The sequence below is a fragment of the Oncorhynchus tshawytscha genome, linkage group LG19, assembly GCF_018296145.1.
Source record: "Oncorhynchus tshawytscha isolate Ot180627B linkage group LG19, Otsh_v2.0, whole genome shotgun sequence".
NCBI classification, from domain to species: Eukaryota; Metazoa; Chordata; class Actinopteri; order Salmoniformes; family Salmonidae; genus Oncorhynchus; species Oncorhynchus tshawytscha.
The window spans coordinates 11,663,131-11,679,340 of record NC_056447.1 but is presented as its reverse complement, the minus strand read 5'-3'; the positions used below and the strand labels follow the sequence as shown (position 1 = coordinate 11,679,340).

Genomic DNA, 16,210 nt, shown 5'->3' with positions numbered 1-16,210 from the left:
CACCTTTTGCTGCGATTACAGCTGTAAGTCGCTTGGGGTATGTCTCTATCAGTTTTGCACATCGAGAGACTGAAATTTTTCCCATTCCTCCTTGCAAAACAGCTCGAGCTCAGTGAGGTTGGATGGAGAGCATTTGTGAACAGCAGTTTTCAGTTCTTTCCACAGATTCTCGATTGGATTCAGGTCTGGACTTTGACTTGGCCATTCTAACACCTGGATATGTTTATTTTTGAACCATTCCATTGTAGATTTTGCTTTATGTTTTGAATCATTGTCTTGTTGGAAGACAAATCTCCGTCCCAGTCTCGTCTTTTGCAGACTCCATCAGGTTTTCTTCCAGAATGGTCACGTATTTGGCTCCATCCATCTTCAAATCAATTTTAACCATCTTCCCTGTCCCTGCTGAAGAAAAGCAGGCCCAAACCATGATGCTGCCACCACCATGTTTGACAGTGGGGATGGTGTGGTCAGGGTGATGAGCTGTGTTGCTTTTACGCCAAACATAACGTTTTGCATTGTTGCCAAAAAGTTCAATTTTGGTTTCATCTGACCAGAGCACCTTCTTCCACATGTTTGGTGTGTCTCCCAGGTGGCTTGTGGCAAACTTTAAACGACACTTTTTATGGATATCTTTAAGAAATGGCTTTCTTCTTGCCACTCTTCCATAAAGGCCAGATTTGTGCAATACACGACTGATTGTTGTCCTATGGACAGAGTCTCCCACCTCAGCTGTAGATCTCTGCAGTTCATCCAGAGTGATCATGGGCCTCTTGGCTGCATCTCTGATCAGTCTTCTCCTTGTATGAGCTGAAAGTTTAGAGGGACGGCCAGGTCTTGGTAGATTTGCAGTGGTCTGATACTCCTTCCAATTCAATATTTTCGCTTGCACAGTGCTCCTTAGGATGTTTAAAGCTTGGGAAATCTTTTTGTATCCAAATCTGGCTTTAAACTTCTTCACAACAGTATCTCGGACCTGCCTGGTGTGTTCCTTGTTCTTCATGATGCTCTCTGTGCTTTTAACGGACCTCTGAGACTATCACAGTGCAGGTGCATTTATACGGAGACTTGATTACACACAGGTGGATTGTATTTATCATCATTAGTCATTTAGGTCAACATTGGATCATTCAGAGATCCTCACTGAACTTCTGGAGAGAGTTTGCTGCACTGAAAGTAAAGGGGCTGAATAATTTTGCACGCCCCATTTTTCAGTTTTTGATTTGTTAAAAAAGTTTCAAATATCCAATAAATGTCGTTCCACTTCATGATTGTGTCCCACTTGTTGATTCTTCACAAAAAAATAGTTTTATATCTTTATGTTTGAAGCCTGAAATGTGGCAAAAGGTCGCAAAGTTCAAGGGGGCCGAATACTTTCGCAAGGCACTGTACATTAGCAAAAATGTCTAAAAACCTGTTTTTAGGTTTGTCATTATGGGGTATTGTGTGTAGATTGATGAGGGGAAAAACAATTTAATCCAATTTAGAATAAGGCTGTGATGTAACAAAATTTGGAAAAAGTCAAGGGGTCTGAAAACCTTCCGAATGCACTGTAATGTATTAAGAACAAGTTGATTGACAACATCATGAAAGATTGGAAGAATTGAATAAACCACCTTTGGGCTATGATAAAAAAAATATTCCTCTTTGTTCAAAATGACCCCAGTCGGTAGTTTGAACATTAATGCATAGGGTCAGCATACGCAGCTCTTCTTTGCCTAGCTTGAAGTAACTTCATTCGAGCAGACTTCATATTTTGCACATGCTTATTGCCTAGACATGTTGTGTGGGTATTGCCCTGGGGTAAACTGTGTACATTTGGGTGTCTCCATAACTTGGTGGGCCCTTTGAACTGAACAAAGCTAGATAATGAGCAAAAAAAACATGTTACCTGATAAATGGACACTTTTGCACCTGAAACAATTTTCCAAGTTTAAATAACATAACACCTCGTTTGCAACGTCAGAGTGGTAGAGTAAAGGTGGGTGGCGAGAATGAAAGGAATTGTATTCTTTCTGAAGTGGATCGGGAGAACCGAGTGGTTGCAATTTGCAAACGACCAGGGGACCTAGAGAAAGTGAGTTCCCACATTTCACATTCTACTGACAATTCAAGGTTGAATGACATTTGAATCACATATTGTTCAGGAGTGGCATGGAAGGGTTCGTAAAGGAATTGATGTTGAGTTGAAACCGTATCTTAGCACATTGATAATGATGACCGCTGGTTTGGTCATATAGCCTGGCTATTGATAAAGCATCATCTCGTCATGTTGAAAAGGTGTGTGTCCAGTAGGAGAGTGGTATTGTTTTTCTGACTACTTCATGACAGAATACATCCAAATGTCCATCGACTCGGCGCTTGTTCGAGGTCAACACGGCTGTCAAGCTGCATTCAGCTCTGCTCACCCTGTTATATAGACAAACAGGATATTTGAAGTACACGGTGGAGAGAGAGGGTCAATTAACCAAACACTGGCACTGGAAACATTTGATCCGTTGCCACAGCACATTGGGCATATAAATGATTTAAACTATTTCCTCGAATAGGCTATTAGGCCTTGTATAAAAAGAATCATACAAATAAATGATCTATAGCTATTCCTGGGATTTCACAAAAAAAAGAAATGGCCTATTGCAGAGAGGCTTGCATAGTCTATAGCCCGGGGATAGGGAACACTGTTCCTGAAGTGCCACAGGTCCTGCAGGATTTTGTTCCAGCTAGGCACCACACCTGAGCTAGAGCTAATTGATCAGTTCAGTGATTGACTGAATTCAACACACCTGGTCTTCCAGGTTGGTTAATCAAAAACATGAAGAGCCTGCTTGGCACTCCAGGACCAGGGCTGCCTACCCTTGCCATAGCCAGTTGCGCAAGTGAACAGCTGGAAGAGAGTCTTGTGATGTGTAGCCAAAGTAAGAAGTTAAAAATTAGCTAGATATTTGGGATATGGGATAAATATCAATATTTGCCAGTCAAAATGCAAGAAAAACATAGTGAACAGATTATGAAATGGCAGTGCGTTCCTCCAGGTGCGTGGTCCCCGGGCGCTCAAAGCTCTACTATTGATTAGACCTAGGGCTACGTTTTTTTTATCTGGGTTATAACAATGATGAATGTATTATTGTTATCAAGTGAGTACGCAATTATTGTCCATAGGCTGTATAATGCAGTGATATAGGCTAATTTGAGTAACCGCTCAAACGTCCTGTTTTGTATCATGCCGAATTAACTACACAGGCCGACAATCTAGGCCTGATTATGCAACCATTTGGATCAGTTTGGGTCTATTCTCGACATAAAAAAAAAAAAAAAGGTCCAGAAAGGTACATTAGCAGGCCACTCATATGATGTATTCTGTCTGGCTGTGGCCCAGTGTTAAGATTGACTTATATGAAAATAAGGGCTTCTCCTTTCCAACTCCCTGCCCGTTCTTAATGCTGTAGACTATTTTACATTCAGCAAGCAAGAGGAAGTGTGCATCTCTCGTCCAATAGGATATTAGTAGACTAAAGAAAATATGTCTAAATAAGTGTCCAACAAACTTTAGCATTTTCCTGGAACTCCAAAAGACTTAAGAGGAATAACTGGGTCAGCGGAGGGGCCATGTGCGTAATTGCGCAACAGAACAAAGACAGACAGGCTCGAGATGTAGCCTTATAGCGTGTGCATATAAAGCCATAATTTACAAGCTCAATGTTTGGATATATTCACTGCCGTATTAAGCCTGTCTATTTTAAACAGTGAAATGATTAATATTTTTTTTTATCAGATAAGGAAATCATAGCTAGCCTACACCATGTGCACTCCCGAGGCTGCGCTGAGCGCGCTCCCTCCCGGTCCCCAGGTACCAGCTGATAAGCTACCCTATTGTTCCAGGTTTTTATTCCCAAGAAATGTATCCTACCTAGGCTACAATAACACATTGTACTGAAGAATGTTATTATTGTTTGTAGCCTACAAGGTCAAGGCACATTAGCAGGCCAGTAATATGGTGTATTTGTTCAGGATGTATCAGCAAACAAAAACATGCCAATATAGGGATTTCTAGTTGCATTATTAGCGAGATAGCGGAGGAAGTTGTATCCATAGTTTCCACGTTTGACTTCCTTGCTTTAAAAGCGTTTAAAATGAAGTGAGAGAGAGTGAGAGAGTGAGAGAGAGTGAGAGAGTGAGAGAGAGAGACCTATCCCCCCAATAGAATCCCCATACTTTAATGACGACAGTTTCTACAGCCTATAGGGGAGATCATCCATCTCCAGGCCCAGGGACATGTACCAGTCTGTGGTGATCTAAATGCAAAAACTGGACAAGAACCTGACACTCAGTACACAGGGGTATAGAAACCTACCTGGGAGGTGACAGCATTTCCTCCCCAATATGTCACAACTATGAAAAAATAAAAACGGTCACAACTCCTGCAGCTCCGTCGCACGATGGGTCTGTACATCGTCAATGGTAGGCGTCGAGGGGACTCCTACGGTGAGTACACCTATAGCTCATCTCTTTGCCTTAGTACTGTAGACTACTTTATCACCGACCACAACTCAGTTTCTCAGGGCGTTCACATTTAGCCAACGAACACCCCTATCAGACCACAATACTATATAGTAATAAATATATAAACTATAATAATCACAATCTACTTGAACAGAGCGATACTTATGAAGCATCAAAGCCGAAAACAAACTGCATGCTGCTAAGAAATGCTATAGATGGAAGGAGGGTATTGTAGAAGCCTACCAAAAAATGATTGGCCAACAACAAATCCAATTCTTCCTAGACAACTTCCTGGGGAAAATATTTCACTGTAATAGTTAAGGTGTAAACTTAGCAGTAGGAAGCATGAACAGTATATTTAACCTAACAGCTAACATATCAAATTTAAATTCAAGCATAAAACCTAAGAAAACTAAACAATGCCAAATGGTAGAAAGAGGAGGAAGGGAAGGTACATAAGTACATTTTGGTAGATAGAAGGTGCTCTTTGGTAAAAGGGGTAAATTGGTCATCAAAAAGAAGGGAGGACCAAGGCACTCTTCATATAATTAATTAAAATGCCTTTATTAGTACGGCATGTTCAATAGAAACGTTTTTTTTAAACCGGCGCGTTTCGGCTGCATGGCCTTTGTCAGGGAGTACAAAAAAGAAAGAAAGACAATGTCCTCTTTTGAACAGCTTTTCCAATTAGCCCTAATTGAAAGAGGGAGTGGTTACAAAATGATTGGACACACCTAGTAAGAAATACTATACATGTTAAAATGTGAAATACTGTAGCTGTCTTATTATAAAAATACAACTCCAAGCTAGAAGTATCAGAACACTAAAAGGTAGTTCGAACCTTAAATATGACTGGGAGAAATGTCAAGAATAAGAAAGCTAAATATTCCATAGTACACTAGAACACAGCAAAACATGAACAACAGTCTAAACATAGAAATTGGGCAAAATGTCCACAAGATGACAGAAAATGGACCCATCATGACCCTATAGGAAGGGAGAGAAATCCATATCTTCATTTAAACCTGGGTACTTAGTGGCCTGTAGTTTGTAAATCCAAACACTTTCCCTTTGGTTTAATTGTTTAAGACGGTCCCCTTTTCTAATAGAGGCCAGAATATGATCAATACCCCCCAAAAAAAAAAAAGATTTCATACATTTTGAAGGCTGAAACAACTAAATGTGGAATAAATCAAGGGATATGAATACTTTGATGGCACTGTATGTACCAAAGACATGTTAAATCAGCTTTGTGTTTTTCTTCCATGTGTAATATGCGGTAGGCTGTATTGTACAACGGCACAATCATTATTTAAATGATTTTTTTTTTTTAAGACCAGATCATGACTGCCGGTGTGACATTAATACTGTCACCTCAACACTCCAGGGTTCCTCCAGAAACCCATTGCTACATTGAACCATTAAAGGATCCACCAAGAACCCCTCAACTAACTGAAGGTGCAAATATGACCCATTAACTGGCAATGGCTCCTTGAGGATCTCCAGGGTTTCTTGAGTCGACACTAATTCTAAGAGGGTACTCATTCTTTCAGCAAAACAAAAAAATCCCATGACTGAAATTCAAGTTAACCTCCCCTTTCATGTAAAAAAAAGTAATGACCATCATGCTTTTAGGGAAAGATTAACATTTTGTACATGTACTTAACTACTAGTTTGATGAATTCCAGTCCTTTTACATTTTAAAATGTAACAAAAACCTATTTGGAGAACTTTCATCCATCCATCTATCCCCGACCCACCCATCCATCGTTCCATCACTATCCAATTTTCAAATCACTTAAAAAGCAACAGCAGGCTGTGACTTGATGATTTTAACTTACCCCCAAAAAACTGGATGCCCCCAGCCACGCGTCCAATGGTCCTGGAGATGAGATCAGACAAACAGAATCCCATGAGGGCCGTGAGTGCCACCAGGAGCAACAGGCCACAGCCCAACCCGATTATCACCGTACAAATCCTCCATTCCAGACTAGGGATGCCCTGGAACGAGGCGTAGCGTCCACACTGCTCCAGCATCACCGTGGCCTGGCGAGCCTCATCACGCACCGGGTACGAGCACCTCCGGAAGGTCCCGAAGGAGACCGGTTTACCCATCTGGGACCCTAGGAGCCAGTAGGGCATGAAGAAACCCACGCAAGAGGCCGCCGCACACAGGAAGGAGAGCAGGGCCCACACCACGCCCGCACTTGTTAGGCTAGAAGCCATATCTCAGAATCTCAGTGACCAGCCACAACGATGACCACCCAATTTGTACTTTTTTTTTCCTTCTCAGAAGTTTATTGCTTTTTACATGGACATCAGCAGCTCTGTTGTTGATGGATAATATCCAGGTTAACACCAGCAGTGTTCCTCGTCCCACCTCTTCTCTGTGTGGTGATCCCTGGTGAGAAAGCGAAAGATTGAGAGAAAAGAAATGGAGTTGGTGAAAGAGTGAGAGGGAAAGAGAGAACGAGAGAGAGAAGAGAGAGACAGTTGAATATTTGAGGTTCAGACAGGAATGACAACTGTACTGCCACTGGATACATGCAGGCCCACGGTGTCCGGTTTGGAGCGTGAAGTAATGAACTCTGCTGGTCGAATACTGCGTAGCAACCGAGCAGTGCCAAAAGCCCTGGTCTGCCCTAGAAAATATTTGTAAATAAATTACGATCACCCGAACAATTTTGGGCTCTAAAATTAGTTCATTATGATTAAGTTCAATTCCCACTGAATTATTTTAACATTCGCTACAAATGTAGATAATGGATCCCTATTTATTTAAGAACTACAACATTTGTTGTCACACGGGACCGCGTGCTGACAGGCCAACCAGATATGAATTGTATCAGCTTTAACATTTTAAGTAACGCCCCAGCAAAGCCAATATAATTTCCCAGTGAGAGGCTAGTTAAGGATCATATCACCTCCGCCCACACAGACATTGTCGTGAAGAAGCTGCAACAGCGCCTTTTCAACCTAAGGAAGCTGAATACATTTGGCTTGGCCCCTAAGATCCTCGTACAGATGCACCATTAAGAACATCCTGTCAGGCTGTATCGCCGCCTGGTACAGCAACTGCACCGCCCGCAACCGCAGGGCACTCCAGAGGGTGGTGCGGTCTGCCCAACGCATCACCGGGAGCACACTGCCTGCCCTACAGGACACCTACAGCACCCGATGGCAAAGAAATGCCAAAACAATCACCAAGGACATCAACCACCCGAGCCACAGCCTGTTCAACCCGCTATCATCCAGAAGGCGAGGTCAGTACAGGTGCATCAAAGCTGGGACCGAGAGACTGAAAAACAGCTTCAATCTGAAGGCCATCAGACTGTGAAATAGCCATCGCTAGCCGGCCTCCTCCCAGTACCCTGCCCTGAACTTAGTCACCGTCACTAGCTGGCTACCACCCAGCTACTCAACCCTGCACCTTAGAGGCTGATGTCCTACGTACATAGAATCACTGGTCACTTTAATGTTTACATAGTGTTTCTCATTTCCTACTCTTCTATCCTACATATTCTACAGATAGAATATTTAGTATATCCGCATACTGTCCATAATGTGTATAAATCATCACGTGTATATATATTTATACTCCGGAAACCAACATTGATCGTCCTAATATTTCTATATTTCTTAATTCCATCCTTTTACTTTTAGATCTGTGTGTATTGCTGTGAATTGTTAGGTATTACTGCACTGCTGGAGCTAGGAACACAAGCAATTTGCTGCACCCACAATATCATCTGCTAAATATGTGTATGCGACCAATACAACTTGATTTGCATTGCCATTTCGATATAAATGTAGAGTTACCACCCATGACTGCATTTGTTAGTGACAGAGACACGACTGTTGAATTCGTAAATGTTCAGTTCTGGACATAGTAGGTGGTGAACTTGACACTAATGGCGGTAAAAGCAAGAAAGATTGTCCAATGTAAGTAAATTGAACTCAATGTGTCTCACCTTAGATATCTCCCTGGACTCATACGGGAGATTTTGAAAATATATGAAATCAAGGACATGTCTACTTCTTATATCTAAATTGATTTGTAATTGTATTTCACCTTTATTTAACCAGGTAGGCTAGTTGAGAACAAGTTCTCATTTACAACTGCGACCTGGCCAAGATAAAGCAAAGCAGTACATCAAACAACGACACAGAGTTACACATGGAATAAACAAACATACAGTCAATAATACAATAGAAAATGTCTATATACATTGTGTGCAAATGAGGTAGGATAAGGGAGGTAAGGCAATAAATTAGGCCATAGCGGCAAAATAATTACAATATGGCAATTAAACACTGGAGTGATAGATGTGCAGAAGATGAATGTGCAAGTAGAGATGCTGGGGTGCAAAGGATAAAAATAAAAATACCAGTATGGGGATGAGGTAGTTGGATGGGCTATTTACAGATGGCCTATGTACAGGTGCAGTTATCTGTGAGCTGCTCTTACAGCTGGTGCTTAAAGTTAGTGAGGGAGATAAAATGTTAGATTTCCGGAATTATCTAGATAAAGATATACCCTGATATTGATCCTTTTCACCCAATGAGGGGAGGATGAACGGCTCACTGGCCAGACACAGATGACAACTTTTCCTGAAAAAAAGACAACGAGAGAGGACATTGACTCTAGAACATGCAGTTGTGAAAAAGTGCTTAAGAACGAGAGGGCTGAAAATCCACCGTACCAAAATGGGCTGTTTAGCACCCCAACAACAGGTGACAAGCACAAGGCAAGACCTTGGTGAGATGGCGAAGGAACCAAACCAGGACACAAACCACAGAGTTAGAAACGGTTGAAGGAATCACAGAGAGGGCCAGTGAACAGAGGCCGATCAGAAAGCATTCAACAGCAGGAAATTACAAAGAGGATATAGTGGCCCAAGAGATTGAACAAGAACAGCTGGACACAGTTTGACAGTGACACAGACATGGTGCATGAGACAACACTTTCCGGGAGCGGAGAAAGCAAGTTGGAAGCCCTTGCTGCGATCATGTGCAACATGGGGCAAGGTAGATTTGGGACCCATGCCAAAAAATGACATGCACAGCGAAACAACCAAACAGGCAAGAGAGGGAGATAGCGGCAATAATAGAATTACCTGAGGAGACTAAAGAAAAGGTCAACAGCAGCAGAGGAAGAAGAGAGAGCAGAGCTACAAGGGACTACAAGACACACTATGACAGCAACGATGCAGCCTGAGGTGTGCTGAAAACCACTGCAGGAACACGAGGGAGAGAGCTCAGAAAAGGGCAGAAATGTAACCCCTACAAGTTCAAACAAACAAACTACTAGGGGACAAGAAGAGTAGAAGACTGCAATTCCCCAAGAGGTAGGTGGAAGACCACCTGAAGAAAACATACAGCGACCCACTCCAAGAACAGGATTTGGAAGAATACAACTTCTCAACACTCCCGAACACCAGGAGGAATTTGACATGATGGAACCTAGACTGATAGAAGTGAAAGACATCAGGAAGGCACGGGCAGAGTCAGCACCAGGACCAGGACTAGGAGGGATCCCATACCAAGTGTACAAGAACTGCCCAAGACTTCCAAAAAAGGCTCTGTAAGCTGTTGAGGGTTGTGTGGAAGAAAGAAAGAGGCAGAGGGCTTGAAGTCAGCAGAGGGATGATTCATCCCAAAGGAGGAGTCCACACAAATCTCACAGCTTCTCTCTTGAATGTGGAGGGAAATATTTTCTTTGCCATCGTAGGAAGAAGAATGACCAAGTTCATGCTGGACAACAAGTACCGGGATACATCAGTGCAGAAGGGAGGAATCCTGGGAATATAAGGGTCCCTAGAACACACAAGCGCACTAACACGGATCATCACAGAGGCATTAGAGAACAAAGGAAGCCTACAAGTAGCTGTCCTGTGGCTTGATCTTGCAAATTAAATCACATTTTATTTGTCACTTTCATAAGAGGTGTTGACTAACAATGCAGTGACAGAACTGGTCAGGAGCCCGCAACATGGCTGCTATCCACTACATTGCCTTCTGTACCAACACATGTGGCATTGTTTGTAACTTATTTTTTAAACTTCTTTTGTACCCAATGTTGCTGCTACCGTCTCTTATGACCAAAAATAACATCAGAACAGCGATTACTCACCAGGAACTGGCAGAAACTTTTTTTCCCCAATTTTTCCCGTCTGACGAGCTTGACGTGAAGGACATACTGCTTTCCCCGGAACAGGTGCAAATCCCCATAATTTGCGTGAAGAGAAGACGGAGAAAAAGAGGACGAAGGAAGATTAAACTACCAACAGGGCATTAAAAATTGTAATATCTTATGCTTCACGTGGTTGAACGATGACACATCAGCAGGATAGAACAGCTGAGTCTGGTAAGACAAGGGGGGCAGACTATCTATATTTGTAAACAACAGCTGGTGCACGATATCTAAGGAACTGTCTAGGTTTTGCTCGACTTATCATAGAGTTTCTCATGATAAGCTGTGGACCACACTATCACCTAGAGAGTTTTCATCTGTATTTATCGAAGCTTTCTACATACCACCACAGACAGATGCTGGCACTAAGACCGCACTCAATGAGCTGAAATCCGCGATAAGCAAACAGGAAAATGCACATCCAGAGGCGGTGCTCCTAGTGGCCGGGGACATGAATGCAGGGAAAATAAATCAGTTAACAAATTTCTATCAGCATGTTAAATATGCAACTAGAGGGGGAAAAAAACTCTACCACCAACTCTCTCCACACAGAGACACATACAAAACTCTCCCTTGCCCTCCATAATTATATCCTCCTGATTCCTGCTTACAAGCAAAAATTAAAGCAGGAAGCACCAGTGACTTGGTCAATAAAAAAGTGCTCAGATCAAAAGCTACAGGACTGTTTTGCTAGCACAGACTGGAATATGTTCCAGGATTTTTCCTATAGCATTGAGGAGTATAACACATCAGTCATTGGCTTCACCAATAAGTGCCTCGATGACGTCGTCCCCACAGTGACTGTATGTACATACCTTAACCAGAAGCCATGGATTACAGGCAATATCCGCACTGAGCTAAAGGCTAGAGCTGCTTTCAAGGAGCGGGACTCTAACCCGGAAGCTTATAAGAAATCCCGATACGCCCTCTGACCAACCTTCAAATAGGCAAAGCATCAATACAGGGCTCAGATTGAATCGTACTACACTGGATGTGACACTCGTCGGATGAAGCAGGGCTTGTAAACCATTACAGACTATAAAAGGAAGCACAGCCAAGAGCTGCCCAGTTACACGAGCCTACCAGACGAGCAAAAGTACTTTATGCTCGCTTCGAGGCAAATAACACTGAAATGAGCATTAGCTGTTCCGGACAACTGTGTGATCACGCTCTCCTCAGGCGAGTAAAACCTTTAAACAGGTCAACATTCACAAGGCCAGACGGATTACCAGGATGTGAGGAGCTGACCAACTGGCAAGTGTCTTCACTGATATTTTCAACCTCTCCTTGTCCGAGTCTGTAATACCAGCATGTTTTAAGCAGAACACCATAGTGTTCTTGGGCACAGGGACTAAGGTAACCTGCCTAAATGAAGTGCTTTTGAAAGGCTGGTCATGGCTCACATCCACACCATTACCCTAGAAAACCTAGACCCACTCCAATTTGCATGCCGCCCTAACAGAGCCACAGATGATCTCTATTGCAGTTCACACCGCCCTTTCCCACCTGGACAAAAGGAACACCTACGTGAGAATGCTATTCATTGACTACAGCTCAGCGTTCAACACCATAGTGCCCTCAAAGCTCATCAATAAGCTAAGGATCCTGGGACTAAACACCTCCCTCTGCAACTGGATCCTGGACTTCCTAACAGGCCGCCCCCAGGTGGTAAGGGTAGGTAACAACAAATCCGCCACACTGATCCTCAACACAGGAGCCCCTCATTGGTGCGTGCGCAGTCCCCTCCTGTACTTCCTGTTCACTCATGACTGCATGGCCAGGCACGATTCCAACACCATCATTAAGTTTGCAGATGACAACAGTGGTAAGCCTGATCAACAACGAGACATCCTATAGGGAGGTCAGAGACCTGGCTGTGTGATGCCAGGACAACAACCTCTCCCTCACCATGATAAAGACAAAGGAGATGATCGTGGACTACAGGAGGAGGAGGACCGAGCACGCCCCCACTCATCGATAGGGCTGTAGTGGAGCAAGTTAAGAGCTTCAATTTCCTTGCTGTCCACATCACCAACAAACTAACATTGTCCAAGCACACCAAGACAGTCGTGAAGAGGGCACAACAAAACCTATTCCCCCTCAGGAGACTGATAAGATTTGGCATGGGTCCTCAGATCCTCAAAAAGTTCTACAGCTGTACCATCGAGAGCATCCTGACTGGTTGCATCGATGCCTGGTATGCAACTACACTACAGAGTGTAGTGCGTACAGCCCAGTACATCACTGGGGCCAAACTTCCTGCCATCCAGGACCTATATACCAGGCAATGTCAGAGGAATGCCCTAAAAATAGTCAAAGACACCAGCAACCCTAGTCATAGACTTCTCTCTGCTACCGCACGGCAAGTGGTACCGGAGCACCAAGTCTAGGTCCAAGTGGCTTCTAAACAGCTTCTACCCCCACGCCATGTGACTCCTGAACATATAATCAAATGGCTACCCAGACTAGCCTCTTTTACACTGCTGCTACTCTGTTATCTATGCATAGTCACTTTAATAACTCGCACATTGACTCTGTACCGGTATCCCCTGTGTATAATCTCACTATTGTTATTTTACTGCTGCTCTCGAATTACTTGTTACTTTTATTTCTTATTCATATTTTTTAAACTTCATTGTTGGTTAGGGGCTTGTAAGTAAGCATTTCACTATAAGGTCTACTACACCAGTCGTATTCGTGTGACTAATACAATTTGATTTGAAATAGGTAACAACGCAAAAATACCCCGTGCCTTAGAAGTGCTCCTACAGGATGACTTTGACGAGTTCATGACGAGACTCATTGTCGGGGACTACACCCCCAATTTGCAGAGGTTGGAGGTGGGGATTGTCACCAGGTGTACAATATCTGTCTATTTTTGCTACAGCAATCCATTTCCTTGTGAAGTCAGCTGAAAGACCAAGCAGAGGACCCACCATGAAGTCCAAGGTACGGCAACCAAGATGGATGCTTGAAGATCCAAAAAAAAACATCACGTGGGCTAGGATGACCTTTAAACCAAGCAAATCACAAAGCCTGGTACTAAAAAAGGCAAAGTGGACGACAGCAGCGGTTCAAGGTGGAATGGCAGCGAATTCCACCACTGACAGAAAAACTAGTCATGAGCCTAGGGAAGTGCTTTGACAACTCTGACACAGAAAGTGTTGAAAGGCCAACTGACCAGGCGAATGATTGGATGCAGAGGGTGGGAAAAGCTCAGCTGCCCGTCCGAGGCCTGCCGGTGGAATTGCAGGTGACCAAAGCAAGGCAGGTCCTAATGCTACGGGAATGCAAGGACGAGAAAGTAAGGAACGCTGGGATTGAGGGACGCACTGGGAGGAAGTGGTCAGCAACATCAGCAGTGAAGAGTTGGAAGCAAGACTACACCACAAAGACATTGTCAGAACCGTGGCCTTAGGATGCCTGGGTATTGGCTGTGTGAAACAGGTGTCCTGGACTAGAGCAAGTACATGGAAGAGAAGGGACCTCAGGCTGACGGAGATACGGTACAGGGTGGAGGAGGGAGGGCAAACCATTGCAGTTGGGCTGAGGCAGCAGGGCAAGTTGACATGCGGAGAAGGAGCCAGGGAGAGGAAAATAATAAGGGCTGACATCTAGATGATAGGACCAGCAGAATAAAGTTAGTTTTCCGCAGCATGTACGATGTACTACCAAGCCTGACAAACCTTGTTGTGTGGGTACTAAAACAAGACCCAAACTGTGCTTTGTGTGGAAGATCAGCCAACCTCGAGCACATACTATAATCCTGTAGGAAAGCACTGATGGAAGGTACAGGTGGAGACACGACAAGGTCCTGACAGCAATAACATCCCAGCTGGAGGACACAGCCAAAAAGATCAGGCCAAAACAGAAAGGACCAGGCTTCATCCATTTTGTCAGTAGTGAGGAACAATCAGCTGGCACCCCATGAAAGTTGCAGGCTGACCTCAGAAGACACCTAATCTTCCACCAGAACATCATTAACACATCACTCAGACCAGACCTGCTGATCTGGTTGAGGAGCACAAAGAACACCATCATGCCCGAGCTGACAGATCCATGGGAGGGAGAGGATTGAGGAAGTCTAAGAGTAAGAGAGGAAGCTGTTGAAGTACCAGGTAGTGGACGAATGCAGACAAGTGGTTACCCGTGGAGGTTGGGGCAAGAGGCTTCCCAGGCCAGTCTCAGTGCAAGTCACTAAGTATCTTCAGAGGAAAGGGAGCACAGAGGAATGTGATATGTTGCACAATTGGGCAGGAGGCAGAGAGGACATCACAATGGGTGTGGCTGAAGAGGGAGGAGCAGTGGTTAAACCAACCTGGCTCAGATCAGGCCTGATCAACCCGATCGTGTCGGACAGTGTAGTGAGAAGCGCCAAAACACCTAATGAAGAGGGGACCTTACCTGAGGATGAGCCAAGAGCAGCATACTTGCTGTCTGCAGGTAAAATATTAGTGTTTAGGTTCATTTTTTAAGTGTTTCACTTTTGCCTTCCACTTTTGACATTAGAGTATTTTGTGTATACATTTTTTTATACAATTAAATCCATTTCAACCCCACTTTAACACTACAAAATGAATTAAAAGTCATGGGGTGTGAATACTTTCTGAAGGCACAATATAGCGCTATTTAATAATGCAAGTAGCAAATCTTGACAAAGTCAATGTGCCCTTCATTTCAAAGGGTGATGAATTTTATGAGATGTAATTAACACGTTAATATAATTAACAAGTAATAATTATAATACATTACATAATTATAATACTGCATATGGGCTATACAATTTAGACGAGCTAAGCATTACTAATAATAACCCAAGGCAATCATATCGGATATTATTTTTATGTAATGGCCTGACAAGTCTGCAGTGTTTGATTCCTTATCAGAAGTTGATAAATATGACAATTAGTACCCCTCATGCATAGGCGCTTATTTTCGAGGCTAACAGACATTGTGTTTGGCATTCTGTTCAAGTAATGCAAGGTAAAAACATTTTTTTGAAATCTTACGTTTAAATTCCTCAACGTTATCCCAAACGGCAGATGATAGCTGAATGTAAAAGTTCAATGGAGTTGAAGAGCCGAGCAAAAATAAAGCTCTCCTTTATCGCAAAAATATCCATGACAAACTCCCTCAGTTAGACGTCTGGAGTTAGGATAGGGACACATAACGGAAACCACCTTTATCGCAACAAACAGAGTAACATTCGGAATGACGAAGGCTTGATAAAAACAATTCTGTAAGGAGTAGGGGAGAGAGGAACCTTCAATATGCGAATCTCCGCCCAGTGGGTTGGTTCAGGTGATATTTATAAACCCTGAATTGCTTATTATGTAATGTCCAATGAGAGGCTTTCAAGCCACTGGCCGCCATATTGGTACTCCCCAGGAAGCGCAGTCCTCAATAGGAATGAAAGGAATTCTAAATTATTTAAAATAAAACAAACGTATTTAGGTATGTATTTGTTGTAGTTTGGAGAGTAACATTAGTACTCTGTAAAAATAAGTACTTTAAGGAATA

The 16,210-nt window shown here is 43.2% G+C and overlaps 1 protein-coding gene across 3 annotated transcripts in view; it reads right to left on the bottom strand.

Annotated features, from left to right (window-relative positions):
• LOC112218372 (LHFPL tetraspan subfamily member 6 protein) overlaps positions 1-15,997 on the bottom strand; it is a 35,098-nt gene extending 19,101 nt beyond the window's left edge. Inside the window, exons 1-4 of one of the 3 annotated variants that reach the window (XM_024379105.2) lie at positions 15,700-15,997; positions 15,095-15,127; positions 9,035-9,108; positions 6,339-6,898 (exon numbers count right to left, since the gene is read on the bottom strand). In XM_024379105.2, coding sequence (XP_024234873.1) covers positions 6,339-6,723 — 385 coding nt within the window. In that variant the 5' untranslated portion in view covers positions 6,724-6,898; positions 9,035-9,108; positions 15,095-15,127; positions 15,700-15,997. The remainder of the gene's footprint in view (positions 1-6,338; positions 6,899-9,034; positions 9,109-15,094; positions 15,128-15,699) is intronic. The other 2 variants (XM_024379104.2, XM_024379103.2) reach the window with 2 other exon arrangements.
• Between the last annotated feature and the right edge of the window lie 213 nt (positions 15,998-16,210).